Below are 15,827 nucleotides of genomic sequence, written 5' to 3' on the forward strand. Positions count from 1 at the left end.
AAAAAAAAACAATTCAGGGAAGCTGATGTGGCTCTAGCCAGCCTCCCACATACTAGGCTCTGAGTTCAATCCCCAGGCCCAGGTACCCCCCAAGAAAAATTTTAAAAAACACAAAAAACACCATATTAGAGGCATACAATAGCAGACTTGAAATGACAGAATAAGTGATACAGAAGATAGAGCAACTGAAAGTGAAAAGAGAGAGAAAAGAATGGAAAAAACTGAGCAGGGGCTCAGAGAGTTGAATGACAACACGAAATGGAACAACATACATGTCGTGGGCATTCCACAAGGAGAAGAGAAGGGAAATGTGTCAGAAAGAGTATTTAAGGAAATAATAGCTGAAAATTTCCCATCTCTCATGAAAGAAATGAACCTACATATCCAAGAAGCACAGCATGCCCCAATCAGAATAAATGCAAATAGACCTACTCTAAGACATACTATTCAGAATGTCAAACATCAAAGATAAAGAGAAAACTCTCAGAGCAGCAAGGGAGAAGCAAACCATTACATACAAGGGACGCCCAGTGAGACATGGTGCAGATTTCTCATCAGAAACTATGGAGGAGAAGACAGTGGTACGATACAATTAGGATACTGAAAGAGAAAAACTGCCAGCCAAGAATTTATCCAGCAAAACTGTCCTTCAAATATGAAGGTGAGTTTAAAACATTCACAAACAAGGAGAAACTAAGAGAGTTCATTAAAAAAAGAATACATTTTGCAGGAAATATTAAAGGAAGCCTTAGAGCCTAAAAGAAAAAGACAGATGAGTGAGGTTTGGAGGATAGGACAGAAAAAAGAATAGCTGAAAGGATAACTAAAAGAGTAAACAAGATGAAAATATGATATAACATATGGAAAACAAATAAGAAAACGGTGGAAGTAAATAATGCATTTACAGTAATATCAATGGATTAAAGTACAGTAATATGAATGGATTAAATTCCTCAATCAAAAGATAGAGGCTGATGGGAAGCAGATGTGGCTCCAGTGATAAGGCCTCCGCCTACCATATGGGAGGATCCGGATTCGATCCATGGGGCCTCCTGGTGAAAATGAAGAAGAGAAAGTATGCCTGTGTGATGAGCCAGCACCCACATGGTGAGCCAAGTGCCCGCACGGTTATCCGAGTGCCCCCACGGTGAGCCGAGTGCCCACGTGGTAACCCAAGTGCCCATGCAGCTAGCCGAAGGCCTGTGCAGTGATCCAGTGCCCAGACAAGTGAGTCATGCAGCAAGAAGATGATGACACAACAAAAGACAGAAGAAGGGGAGAGTCAAGGTGAAGTGCAGCAGAGACCAGAAACTGAAGTGGCACAATTGACAGGGAACCTCTCTCCACATCAGAGGTCCCCAGGATCAAATCTGAATCCTAGAGGAGAAAGAAGAGAAGAAACAAGAGAGAGAAATAGATAAAGAAGATCACACAGCAAATGAACAAAGACAGCAAAAACAGCAGGGTGGGGGAGGGGGAGGGGAGGATAAAAAAATATATATGCAGAAAGAATGGATTAAAAAAAAAAAAATGAGCCATCCATATGCTACTCATAAGAGACTCACCTGAGACCCAGGGATACAAACCGGCTGAAAGTGAAAGGTTGGATAAAGATACTCTATACAAATAGTAACCAAAAAAAACAGGGAGAGCTGTAGTAATATCAGACAAAACAGACTTCAAATTCAAAACATTTATAAGAGATAAAGAAGGCCATTATATATTAATAAGAGACAATCCACCAAGGAGATATAATAGTCATAAATATCTATGCACCTAACCATGGTGTCCAAAATGCATGAGGCAAACTCTGGGAAAACTGCAATCATTGGAGAATTCAACACACCATTCACACCATTAGAGCAACTAGACGGAAGATTAACAAGGATATAGAGAATTTGAAAAATATGATAAATGAGCTAGACCTAACAGACATACAGAACACTGCACCCAAACTAAGCAGGTTATACATTATTCTCAAGTGCGCACAGATTTTTCTCCAGGATAGACCACATGTTAGGTCACAAAGCAGCTCTCAATAAATACAAAAAGATTGAAATTATACAAAGCAACTTCTCAGATCATAATGGAATGAAAGTAGAAATCAATAAAAGACAGGAAAGAGGTAAATTCACAAATGTGTGGAGGTTAAACAACACACTCCTAAATATTCAGTGGGTCAAAGAAGAAATCGCAAGTGAAATCAGTAAATATATTGAGACAAATGAAAATGAGAATACAACTTATCAAAACTTACAGGTTCACTCAAAGGCAGTCTTGACAGGAAAATTTATAGACCTAAATGCCTATTTTAAGAAGGATAAAAGAGTTAAAATCAAAGATCTAACTGAACAACTGGAGAAACTAGAAAAAGAACAGCAAACCATTCCCAAAGCCAGCAGAAGGAAAGAAATACTAAAGATTAGAGCAGAAATAAATGAAATTGAGAACAATAAAAAAAAATAGCAAAAATCAACAAAACCAAATCTGGATCTTTGAGAAGGTCAATAAAATTGACAACCCCCTAGCTAAAGAAAGATAGAAAAAAAGAGAGAAGATGCAAATAAATGAAATCAGAAATGAAAAGGGGGAAAGTTATGACTGACCCCAAAGAAAGAAAAAAGATAAGAGGATATTATGAGAAGCTGTATGCCAACAAACTAGACAACCTAGATGAAATGGACAAATTCCAATTATATTTAAAGAGATTGAATCAGTTATCAAATATTCCAACAAAGTAAAGTCCAGGACCACATGGGTTCACAGGTGAATTCAACCAAGCATTTCAAGAAAAATTAACACCAATCCTGTTTAAACTCTTCTAAAAAATTGAAGAGGCAGGGAAATTACCCAACACATTAATTAATATTAAGCTAACATGAATACTAAAGCCAGATAAAGATGCTACAAGAAAAGAAAATTACAATCAAATCTCTCTAATGAACATAGGTGTAAAAACTCTCAATAAAATACTTGCAAATTGAATTCAACAGCATATCAAAAGATTTATACATCATGACCAAGTGGGATTTATTCCTGTAATGCAAGGATGGATCAACATAAGGAAATCAATCAACATAATACACCACATTAAGAAACTGAAGAAACAAAACAACATGATCATCTCAATCGATGCAGAAAAGGCATCCAGCAAAATCCAGCATCCTTTCCTGATAAAAACATGTTCAAAGACAGGAATACAAGGAAAATTCCTCAATATGATAAAAAGGCATATATGAAAAAACCCACAGCCAACATCATATTCGATTAAGAAATGTTGAAAGCTTTCCTTCTGAGATTAGGAACAAAACAAGGGTGCCCATTGTCACCATTCTTATTCAACATTGTACTAGAAGTTCTAGCTAGAGCAATTAGACAAGAAATTTTAAAAATAAGAAAAAATTTTTAAAAAGGCATCCAAATAGGAAGAGAGGAAGTAAAATTTTACTAGGGGATGACATGATCTATATTTAGAAAATTTGGAAATGTTTACAACAAAGATACTTGAGTTAATAAATAAGTTCAGCAGAGTGGCAGGATACAAGATCAATATGCTAAATTCTGTACAATAGTATTAAACAATCTGAGGAGAGTATTGTGGGGGGTGGGGGGAGATTTCATTTAAAATATCAACAGAAAGACTCATTTTAACCTTAGAATCATTTTAATCAAACAAGTACAAGAGCTATATGCAGAAAACTACAAAATAATGGTAGAAAAAAGAAGACCTAAACAAATGGAAAGACATTCCATGTTCATGGATTGGAAGACTGAATATTGTGAAGATGTCAACCTTGCCAAAACTGATTATAGGTTCAATGCAATATCAATTAAAATCTCAAAAGCCTACTTTACAGAAATAGAAGAAGCAATTACCAAACTCATTTCGAAGGGAAATGTACCCAAATAGCCAAAAGCATTCTAAAAAAAAAAAAAAGAGTGACATGGGAGGAATTTCACTGCCTGACCTTGAAATATATTACAAAAGCACAGTGGTCAAAACAGCATGGTGAGAAGTGGATGTGGCTCAAGCGATTAAGCTCCCACCTACCATATGAAAGGTTCCTGGTTTGGTTCCCAGTGCCTCCTAAAGAAGACAATGAGCTGGCTTGATGGGCAGGTGTGGCAAGCTAATGCAACAAGACAAGAAAAACATAATGAGAGAGAGACACAACAAAGCAGGGAGCAGAGGTTCCTGGTGCCTCCTAAAGAAGATAAACAATTCAGCAAGCTGACATGATGGGCAGGCCCAGTAAGCTGATGCAAAAAAGATGACACAAGTGACACATGAAGAAAAATAGAATGAGAGACACAACAAAGCAGGGAACAAAGTTGGCGCAAGCAATTAGGTGCCTCTCTCCCATACTGGAGGTCCCAGGTGGATTCCCAGAACCTCCTAAAGAAACAAGGAAAATGAAGGGACACAGCAAGTGCAAAACAATGAGGGGATGGAGAGAAATAAATAAATCCTTAAAAAAACAAAAACATGGTACTGGCATAAATATAGACACATCAATCAGTGGAATAGAATTGAGAGTCCAGAAATAAATCCTCACCTCTACAACCAGCTGGTTTTTGACAAACATACCAGGTCCATCTTGATGGAACTAAACAGTCTCTTCATCACATAGTGCTGGAAGAACTGAATATCCATGACCAAAAGAATGAAAGAAGACCCCTATTTCAGTTCCCTTACAAGAATCAACTCAAAATGGATCAAAGAGCTAAATATAAAAGCCAGAACCTTAAACCTACCAGAAGAAAATGTAGGGAAACATCTTAAAGACCTTGTAGTAGGTGATGGTTTCTTGGACTTTACATCCAATGCAAAAAAAGAAAAAACAGATATATAGGACCTTCTCAAAATAAAACACTTTTGTACATCAAAGGAGTTTTTCAAAAGGATGAAAAGGATGAAAAGGAAGCCAATCCAATGGGAGAAAGTATTTGGAAATCACATGGCTGATAAGGATTTAACATCCATGATATATAAAGAGGTGCTATTTGGAAATCACATGGCTGATAAGGATTTAACATCCATGATATATAAAGAGGTGCTACAACTCATCAATAAAAAGACAAATGGCTTGATTAAAAAATGGGCATAAAACTTGAGTAGACATTTGTCCAACAAAGAAATACAAATAGCAAAAAAAAAAAAAAAAAAAAACTTGAAAAATTGTTCAACATCACTAGCAATTAGGGAAATGCAAATCAAAACTACAGTGAGATATCATTTCCACCTATCAGAATGGCCAATGTTAAAAAGGCAGAGAACTACTGTGGAGAGATAGGAACGTTTATTCACTTTTGGTGGGAATGCAGAATGGTAAAGCCACTGTGGAGGATTGTTTAGCAATTCCTAAAGAAGTTGAAAATTGATTTGCCATGTGACACTGCAATACCACTACTGGGTATATACCCAGAAGAACTAGAGCATGACATGAGCAGACATCTGCACACCGTCATAGCAGTGTTATTCATGATTGCCAAAAGATGGAAACAAACCAAGTGTCCATCAACCTATTAATGGATAAACAAACTGTGGTGTATGCACACAATGGAATACTATGCAGCTGTAAGAAGAAATGAAGTTGTAAGCATATGAGAACATGGGTGAACCTGGAGGACATTATGTTAGTGAAGCAAGCCAGACAGAAAAGGACAAATACCGTATGGATGCTCTACTATGAGCTAAAAATATTGTGTAATCTCATGGAGTTACTAACTTGAATATAGGTCACCAGAAAATAGAATGAATTTTGAGAAAGGAGAGCTGAGGGTTAATTTGCACAGAATTGATAAAAAGGATGTGTGTTAATATTTGGAAATGAATTACAAAGGTTTAAACCCAATATAAAGTTTGTAACTAACAGTACTATTATGTGGGAATGAAAGTGGTTTAAAGGGAAAGTCTATGATCATGTATATTACTAAAAGGAAAACTAAAAAATGTAACATGGAACTATATAGCATAGTAAAACCACACGTGAAATATGAATATGGGTAAAATTGCATCTATAAGATCATTTTCTTTGAAGCTGAACAAACGTATGTAGCACTATAAAATGTTAATAATCAAACCAAAAAACCCCATTATGCTAAGTGAAAGAGACCAGGCAAAAAAAAATTCCTGTATATTGTATGATTCCATTTATATAAAATGTAAGTAGAAATCAATTTATAAATATGGAATTAGATTAGTGGTTATATAGGGCTGGGGAAGGAATGCTAAGGGGTGCAGAGTTTTTCTTTTTGAAAAAATGCAATTGTCCTAAAATTTTGGTGGTGATGAATGCACAACATTGTGATTATACTAAAAGTCATTGATTATACACTTTGGATAAAACATATGATATGTGAATATACCTCAATAAAACTCCTTAATAAATAAATAAATAAATGTGCAAGAATAGCCAGAAATAGCAGCTATATACAGCAGGGGAAACATAGATTAAGAGGTGATGAATTTTCTTGTTTTTTGTGTGTATGTTTTTTGTTTATTTATTTTTGAAATAATGAAAATGCTCTAATAATGACTGAAGTGATAAATGCACAACTATGTGATTATACCAAATACTATTGATAGTACACTTTGGAAGAATTGTGTGCTTTATTATTACGTATCAATAAAATTGATTTTTTTAAAAAAGAAATGGAAAATAACAGTGTTGGGGAGGATGCAGAGAAAGAGGAACACTCATTAATTGCTGGTAGCAATGTAAAATTGTGCAGTTGCTGTGGAAGAGACAGCTTGGCAGTTCCTCAGGAAACTACGTATAGAACTACCATATGACCCAGCAATCCCACTACTAGCTATTTCCAAAAGAATTGAATGTAGGGGCTCGAACAGATATTTTCACACCAATGTTGATAGCGGCATTATTCACAACTGCCAAATATGGAAGCAACCCATGTGTCCAACAACTGATGAATGGATTTTAAAAAGTGGTATAAACATACAATGGACTATAATTCAGCCATGAAAAATAATGATACTTACAACAACATGGGTAAAACTTGATGAAACTTGAAAACATCAGTTGAATGAAATAAGCCAGACACAAAAGGACAAATATCATATGCTCTCACTGATATGAAATAATTAAAATGTGCTCATAAAGACAGAATCTAGAATATAGGTTATCAGGGGCTGGATTGCAGGTAGAGAAAGGAGAGTTAATGCTTAATTGTATAGAATTTCTATTTGGGTTGACTGTAAAGTTTTGAAAATGAATGATGGTGTTGATAGCACAACACTATGATTGTAATTAACAGCCCTGAATGATTACCTGCAGGTAGTTGTGGTGGTTAGGCTAATATGTCAACTCAGCCAGGTAATTGTGCCCAGTTTTTTGGTCAAGCAAGCACCGGGCTAATTGTAATACAAGGACATTTATGAACTTTAGTGGCTAGTGACTATACTGCATAGACTTTACTGATTACATCTTCCATCAAACAGGGAGCCATGAGTGATGTTTTATCCAATCAGTTGAATGCCTTAAAAGAGGAAGTGATTTCAGCACTCCGAGAGAACTTCCCAGCTCGTCTTTGGACAGCCAACACCTCCCAGAATTCATCAAGAACTTTCACTGGACTTTCTTCGGAGCCCTGGTTTGCAGCCTGCCTACGGAACCTGGACTTGTGCATCCCCACGGTCACGTAAGAGAATCTTATAAAATCTCATACTATTTACAGATATCGCCTGTTGATACTCTTCCCTAGAGAACCCTGACTAATACAGTGATTAAAGGGGGAATGTCAGGTTGTATAAACAGTAATAGAATTAAAATTTATTTTAAAAACCTATGTTAAAATTATGCCAAACAAACAGTGAACCCTAAGTTAAACTATGGACTTGAATTAATAGTACATTTATAAAAATGTGCTAACATCAATTTTAACAAATGTTCCACACCAATGCAAGGTGGTGGTGGTATTATGGGAATCCTGTATTTTATGCATGATTGCTCTGTAAACCCACCACTTCTCTAAAAAAGAAAAAAAAAATCTATTTAAAAAGGCTTTTAAAATTGCTTAAATGACTTCCGGGAAGACGGCAGGCTAGAAAGACACAGGACTCTCTTCTCCAGAAAAATAGCAAGAGGACAGGGAGAAACTGCCTAGAAAAAGATCTTCTAGGGTTTAGGACACAAGGCACAGGCTGAACAACACCCAGAGGAGAGAGGGACAAAGGAAGGAAATCAGGAGACCACAGAACTGTGAGTTGAAACCAGAGGCTGCTCCTGCCAGCACCATCCCCCACACACACACTAAAGACACTTCAGAATCCTCAGGCCTCCAGGCCTGTGACTACAATCAAAGGGGGCTCCAGGGATCTACCACCCCAGGAAAGGGGAGAGAGGGGACCCAGCCTAAGGCTGACCCTGCTTCTGACCCACAGATTTGGTCTGCTGTGTCCCAGGAGCCCTTCCAGGCTGCGTGGGACTGTGCCATTGTGCCTTGGGAGCCCCCTAGGGGCTAAAGATACACGACCCTCCCAATCTCCACCTCTTCTAACTGGGGCTGATTGTTGAGGACTCGAAGGGGAGTGGAAATATTTCCAACCTGGGAAAAGGGAGGAGGCTGCCGAAAAAGGCTGGAGAAATAACTGTCTATGAGAAAGTTTGAATTACAAGGCTCCTAGCCTCCAAACAGGAACCTCCATCACACTGATCCCATCCCTGTTGCAACAAATACACTCTGACCAGGCATTGAACTGAGAACTGCCAAAGAGGGCCATCTGCTGGCAGACCAAGGAAGCGCACATGAGAAAATTAAAAGTAAGTAGGAGAGGCTTTTTCTGGCCTCTATACCCTCTCTTCCCAAGGCCCTAAGAAGCGATTCTACAACCAATTACTGGGTCCAGTGCCCAGTTTTGAGCAACCAGCAGGACAATCCTAACAACCCAGGTAGAGCCAAGAATCAAAGAGCAATGGTAACACACAGTCTTCTGCCACTAAATCCCTACAAAAGAGAAAGAAAATTGATCATATGAGTAAACTACATCCTAATCAGATGTCTAGACATGAGCAAAAATCACAAGCCATACTAAGAAAATAGAAGACGGCCCAAGAAAAGGAATATATCAAAGCCCCAGAAAAGATGCAGAATTTGAGAGAACTAATTAGCAAGGTGCACACAAATTTCCAAAATCAAATTAATGAGTTGAAAGACAATTCGGCTAAAGAGATAAATGATGTCAAGAAGACACTTAGTGAGCACAAAGAAGAACTTGAAATCCTGAACAGAAAAGTAAGAGTCCATGGGAATGAAAGACACAATAGGTGAGATCAAAAACACACTTGAGGCATACAAGAGCAGACTCAAAATGATAGAAGAAAGAATAAATGATACCGAATGTTGGAGAAACTATGGCTCTTACTGGGACACGGAGACTGATATGACCACAGGCAGAGAATTTATTGAGAAGCTCTCCCAATAGAGGGAGTCTGAAGAACAGGCTTCAGCCCCCCCACCAGCATGTTGGGGATCTGAAGAGAGACTTCAGCCCACTCCTGGAAGGGGGGGGATTTCAATTTATACAGAACTTTCCTACGTGGGGAAATGATAGTGGGAGGGGGATGATGGAGTTTATGATTTCTTGGAATTCTGCAGAAGATGTTTCTTTTCATCTGTAGAGATTAAAGAATATGTAAACAGTGAAGGTTTCCATCTCCGTTTCCCTCTGATAAGTAGGTAGAGGTAGTAAAGATCTCCATCTCCTTCTGATAAGCAGATGGTGAAGATCTCTAGCTCCCTTTATTCCTGTCTCTATGAAATTTCTTTGTTTAACCTGTGGGAAAATGCCATGCCCTGACCTCAGACACAGGAGAGGGGGTTTGCCTTTTCTCAATGCATATCAGGGGAAACTGAGCTACAGCTTGTTAATTATTGCAAACCTCTAACACCAAAAACAAAACAGGTAAAATTGAAGAGAGAAAAGAATGGAAATAATTGAGCAGGAGCTTAGACTCAGAGAGTTGAATGACAACCCAAAATGCAACAGCATACGTGTCATGGGAGTTCCAGAAGGAGAAGAGGAGGGAAAAGTGGCAGAAAGAGTATTTGAGGAAACAATAGCTGAAAATTTCCCAATTCTCATGAAAGAAATGAACTTACAGGTCCAAGAAACACACCATATCCCAATCAGAATGAATCTAAATAGACCTACTACAAGACACATACTACTCAGAATGTCAAATATCAAAAATAAAGAGAAAATTCTCAGAGCCGCAAGGGACAAGCAAACCATCATGTACAAGGGATGTCCAGTGAAGAAAGTGGTATGATACAATTAGGATACTGAAAAAGAAAACCTGGCACCCCAGTATTCTTTTTTTTCTTTTTTTCTTTTTTCTTTTTGGCCAAGAGCCCGCTGGGCCCCACCGTGGGGCCAGCGGGCAGAAGGGGAGCTCTGCCTACGTGCAACCACAGTCGACACACTCGGCGGGCTACGCTCAGAGGGGCAGCGACTGGGGGGTCCGGTACCCCAAGGCACCCTTGACGATCGCTAGAGAAGGCCTTCTCACCGAGGGCGGCCGCCCCCGCCAAGCGCCCCCTTGGGGCTCCACCACGAGGTGCTCGGAGACACCTGCCGAGAAAAAAGGGGGGGTGGGGTTCTGCGCCAGCGGCTGCCGGGAGCTCGCTTCTCACGTCGCGGACGCCCAGCGGCCAGGGGACCGGAGCTGGCTGCCTCACGGCCTCGCGTGTTCGCCTCTCGGCCTCCCCCCATGCGCACGGCTAAAACAAACGGGGACAGTGAGCGAGAGCGAGGGCTCCGTCTTGGCGTCAACGGGACCGGGGAACCACACCCCTTTCCCACTTCGCGCGGCGCCTCAAGGCCGCCCCCCGGGGATCCCCGAGGGCCCCTGCCCGGTCCACCCGATGCAGCGGGCTGGACCGCGACAGGAACCCTGAGTGCACCCCCGGCACCCAGAGACACCACACACAAGAGGCCCTGGCCGCCCCCACGCGCTTGCTAAGGAAGGCCCAAACACTAAAGCTCTGGCCAACACCAGGCACATCCGAGGAGGGGGGTAGGGCCCCCCTCTCAGGCAACTCGGGCAAGACGGACGAGCCCTCGCAGCTGGCCACAAGCCGGCCCGGGCCCTGCCACCGGGACGTACGCGGGCACCCCCCACGCGGAGGGGGCTCCTTATCACCCTCGACCCGCCGCCCTTCTTCCCGGCGCACACAGGGGAAGAGCGCCTGCAGCGGCGGCCGAAAGGGACGCCGGGAAGGGAGCAGCGCCGCCGCGCGGCCGCGGGCGTCTGAAGCAAGACCTGGAGCGCTCCGCGGGCACCGCGAGGGGCCTGCGAGGAGCATTCGCCACAGCAGCGAGAGGGCTGCTCCCCGCCGCGGAGAGGGCCCGAGCCCATAAGCAGAGCCAAGGACAGGCCAGCGAGGGAAGGCCACTCTGTCAGAGAGCCGGGCCCGCTCCCCTGCCCGACTCCCGACGCCGGCCAAGCCTGCGGGGAGAGAGGCGAGGGGCCCACGGGCAGGGCGAGGGGAGCGTCCCGTGCACCGTGACCGTCTGTCTGGCGCGGCTTAGGCCGGGCCCGGGGAGAGCACACCACCACCGCATCGATGGCGTGCCGAGAATTCTTTATCCAGCAAAATTGTCCTTCAAATATGAAGAACATAAAATAATCACAAACAGAAACTGAAAGAGTTTGCAATAAATAATCCACTTTTGCAGAAATATTAAAGGAAGCCTTAGAACCTGAAAGAAGAAGACAGGAGAGAGACTTGGAGGACAGTATAGAAAAATAGCAGAAAGGATAACCAAAAAAGTAAAAAGACAGAAAAAATAAGGTATAACATATGAAAACCAAAGAATAAAAATTGCTTAATTATATTTTTAGAATTCTGGAGAGTGAGATATTGGCATTTATCATATTTCAGACAGTTTTTCTTGCTCTATGACCCTGAACAAATCCCATGACTTCTGTACCTCCACTTCCACCTCTGTCTTCCTGGCTACTCACAAATTAGCCTAATAGCCACCATTTAAGCCCACTCAGTATGTAATAGGCTTTTCCATATGTAATTCTCAACAATTTTCTGGTGAGGAAAGTCAAAATCATCAAGGTGCAATGTTTTTTTCTCAAGGTCAAGAAAGAGATGGACTATCTCTGGGTCCTGTTGGGCTGACCCTAAAGCTCAGGTCTTCTCCACCAGACCTTAACTCCACCAAGTTAGCCTTATCCTAAGAACCACCTGGGGATCTTAAATTCGTAGATTCCCCCCGGGAGATTGAGTGATTCCCTAGATTCTGATGGATGTTGATTGAGTGGATCCTGGAATGAGAGAATTGACAAGTAAAGAGATGAATGAAAGCAGGAAGGGATGCATTTACAGACTAAGGGAGACTTGAAGAATGTGGAGTCCGGAAGAGACTTTAGATTTGGGGGAAGGAAGAAGGAAAAAAAGGGCTGAGTAGGGAACTTGCATTCTGTACTCTCCAGAACTCTTGTATTCTGTCCTGAGCTGAGAACAGAACTCGTTCGGGACAGCTCTGGAGCCTGGAGTTGTTACCAGCCTGAAGAGAAGTCAACACAGGTGAGTACACTTTGGATGAATTGTTTATTAATAAATATAAATCAAATTGATTTGTTTAAACAACAACAACAAACCAAGTTGCCTAAAGTGGGGAAGGGGGACAAGGGGAGTGGGGAGACACGCAGGTTTGTGCATAGGGGAGGGGCATATTTTTCTTTAGGAGATCACTCTGCCTCCTCTGGGGCAGGTGACCTGAAGAGGAAGGAATTGGAGTTGGGAAGACCTGAGCCCAAACAGAGGGCCGTGGGAAGTAACTACCAGGAAGACTTTCGGAGGGACCCTTTCCTGGGCTTGGTGACCAACTACATGTGGTGGTGAGGGAGGGAGAAAGTACTCCTAGGTACTCTCTTGAGAGAGCCCAAAGGAACAGATGTGTCCTGGCAGGAATGGGCTGAAGGACGGAAATGAGCTGCGGGGAAGGGGCCATCGCTTTTCCCGGGTGTCTCCAGGACTCCCACGGCTCCTCTGGTTGGCTGCTCCACGGGGGGAGTTCAAGGCTGTCCCCCAGGCCAGGGTCTCTGCATTTGTTTTTTGGAGAATGGGTTGGGCAGCCGATGCCTTAGCCCAGAGAGACAGGACGGGGTGGGGAGGGGGACGGGATTTCAGAGAACAGGGAAGGAAAAAGTCTGAGGAAGCAAAGCTATTTAAAAACGACCACTCTTGCAATTTCTGTGTCATTTAACCACACGGCATCCTGTATATTACATTCACTTGATCCTCAGAACAATCTGGAGAATTCAGCAAGCTAGATCACTACCTCCCTACGGGATAAGAGGACTTCTAAACGGGCCAGCCAGCCCAGGTGAGGGAGGTGCAGGCACAGGGTCTAATCACAGGGCACAGGAGGAGGACCTGTGTGTCCCTGGCCCTCGCCAGGACAGCAGGGATGGACCTGAACTAATTCACTTCTTCTCATGAAGTCCAGAGGGAAGGTGAGGGCAGAAGAAGGCATCCCGTCCAGCTGGGGACGACTCCCCACCAACTAAGCCCAGTTTCCCTCCTGAGCTCTCCAAGCCTGGGGCTGGGGGGCCCACTTTGACAGCCTCTTCCACCTCAGCCTCAGGGAGCCTCAGGACCCCGACACTGAAGGCACAGGGTCTGCACCCCTCAACACTGGAGCTGGGGAGCTCGAGGCAGGAAGTGAGGAGAGGGACACCCTGGGCAGGGCTCTGCCCTCAGGTCTTGGTCATCCTAACCACAGCGCCCCCTGCAGGCACCAAAGGCATGGCCTGGAAATTGATACCACCTGTGCTGCTTCTGGCCTGGGTAGTCACCATATGCAGTGCCCGTGACAGGACAGACCTGCTCAACGTCTGCATGGACGCCAAGCACCACAAGACAAAGCCCGGCCCTGAGGACAAGCTGCATGACCAGGTGTGGCTGGAGTGTGGCTCAGGGTTGAGGAGGGAGCTGGCCCTGAAGGGCAGAGGAGGTCGGGGTTCTGGGGGAGGGGTCAGAGGGTCAGACACCTCTACACCCGAGTTATTGTGGTGGGAGAAGATAAAGGTGGGACTGGGGAGAGGCTGAAGTGACCCTAGTGCTCCCCTTGCAGAGGACACCATGTCGTCAATATGGGGCTATCATTTGCAGGCACTGATTAGATGCCAAGTGTTTCCTGAGGTGACTTCACATTCCCAGTGGCCCTCTCCATAGTTAGGTACAACTCTCCTCCCCATGACACACATGAGGAAATGGGCCCAGGGACGCTCATGGGCACACAGAGGAACTGGGCATGACCGGCTCTTGAGGTGGCATAAGGACAGGACTGGGGAAGCTCCTCCAGGGATGTGGTGGGTGAGAGACTGTGGGGAAGATGGTTCTTTCTACCTTCATTAGCACCAGCCCCACGGAGGTCAAGGCTAGAGGAGGAGAAGTTCCCTTTGACTGAGCTACCAGAGGTACAGATGCTGGACCTCTGCACAGTCTACCAAAATCTACATCTGCAGATGGCAACTCAATTACAGTCAGTGTCTTGTTTTATGACAAACATTTTCTATACTCCTTTTACTATCTGGGAATGAAAGCCAAAGCTAATACAAACTATTTGTGCACGCAATGTTAAAATATCAACATCATGCTCTATCTTAACACATAAGGAAAAACAAAGCAATTTATAACAAAATAATGTAGATTTCAATATGTAAATTCTCTGGTACGAGACATTACTAGACGACATTACGAAATAGCACATGTTTGCTTTTGTTAGCAAAAGCACAATGATTGGTGCAACTATGAATGAAGAATGATACAGGTGTGTTCCACTGACTATTTAAATACTGCAAGACACTGAAAGAGTAATGCCATTGATGACATAATTTTCCAAACTAGTGAATAATTTTAGTGAAACAAACTTATAGCACAGCCTTCTATTTCATGGTATTTATAGTCCTTGAAATGCAGTCTACATTAAAACTTGCTAAAATACGGTGTGTCTACATGTAAGATGGAGTTAGGTTCTAGATTTAGGAAACCATAGCTAGGTTTTTCATTAATATTTTTTGTAAATATTTTTGGGGCTCTTGTATGTGTCTGGCACTAGCCTAGCCCATGGGGACCCGGATTGTAATACTTGTCCTGAAGAATCAGTTTATTCAACCTGCATGAGTACATGGTTCTCTCTTCTCCTCCTTTAAGTCTTTACTTAAATGTCATCTTTCAGTAAGGCTTTTCCCAACCATCCTATTTACAATTTCAACAATCCCCCATACTCCCCACTCATGGCTTTAATTTTCTCCATATCATTTGTCATATCTTGATACACCATGTTTTTCTCTTTTAGTTTTTTTTTTTTTTTTACTGTTTCCCCTGACCAGAATGTATTTCTCTCTGTTTTTGTCTCTGCTGTCTTCCCTACACCTAGAACACTGCCTGGCATACAGTAGGTGCTCATATTAGTCAGCCAAAGGGGTGCTGATGCAAAATACCAGAAATCAGTTGGCTTTTATAAAGGGTATTTATTTGGGGTCGAAGTTTACAGATACCAGGCCATAAAGCATAAGTTACTTCCCTCACCAAAGTCTGTTGCCATGCATTGGAGCAAGATGGCTGCCAATGTCTGTCAAGAGTTCAGGCTTCCTGGGTTCCTCTCTTTCCAGGTCTCGATTCTCTCCAGGCTCAGCTGCTCTGCTCTTCTGTGTGCTTACTTCCTGGGCTCCAGCTCAAAACCTCCTACCTTCCTTCTCTGCAGGGTGGTTTCTCTGTGAGTCCCTGCTCACCAAGGGGGTCAGTATGCAACGTCCTTCCAATGTGGGTGGCCAAATCAA

The 15,827-nt window shown here is 42.7% G+C and overlaps 1 protein-coding gene across 4 annotated transcripts in view; it reads left to right on the forward strand.

Moving 5' to 3' along the window:
* LOC101420076 (folate receptor beta-like) overlaps positions 1-15,827 on the forward strand; it is a 31,665-nt gene that overhangs the window by 13,943 nt on the left and 1,895 nt on the right. For 2 of the 4 annotated variants that reach the window (XM_058305886.2, XM_058305887.2), the window contains 3 exons: positions 7,463-7,662; positions 12,471-12,564; positions 13,778-13,938. In XM_058305886.2, the coding sequence (XP_058161869.1) occupies positions 13,789-13,938 (150 nt within the window). In that variant the 5' untranslated portion in view covers positions 7,463-7,662; positions 12,471-12,564; positions 13,778-13,788. Of the gene's footprint in view, positions 1-7,462; positions 7,663-12,470; positions 12,565-13,254; positions 13,367-13,765; positions 13,939-15,827 lie in introns of those variants that run through there. The other 2 variants (XM_058305889.2, XM_058305890.2) reach the window with 2 other exon arrangements.

Source organism: Dasypus novemcinctus, chromosome 10 (assembly GCF_030445035.2).
Source record: "Dasypus novemcinctus isolate mDasNov1 chromosome 10, mDasNov1.1.hap2, whole genome shotgun sequence".
Classification (NCBI taxonomy): Eukaryota; Metazoa; Chordata; class Mammalia; order Cingulata; family Dasypodidae; genus Dasypus; species Dasypus novemcinctus.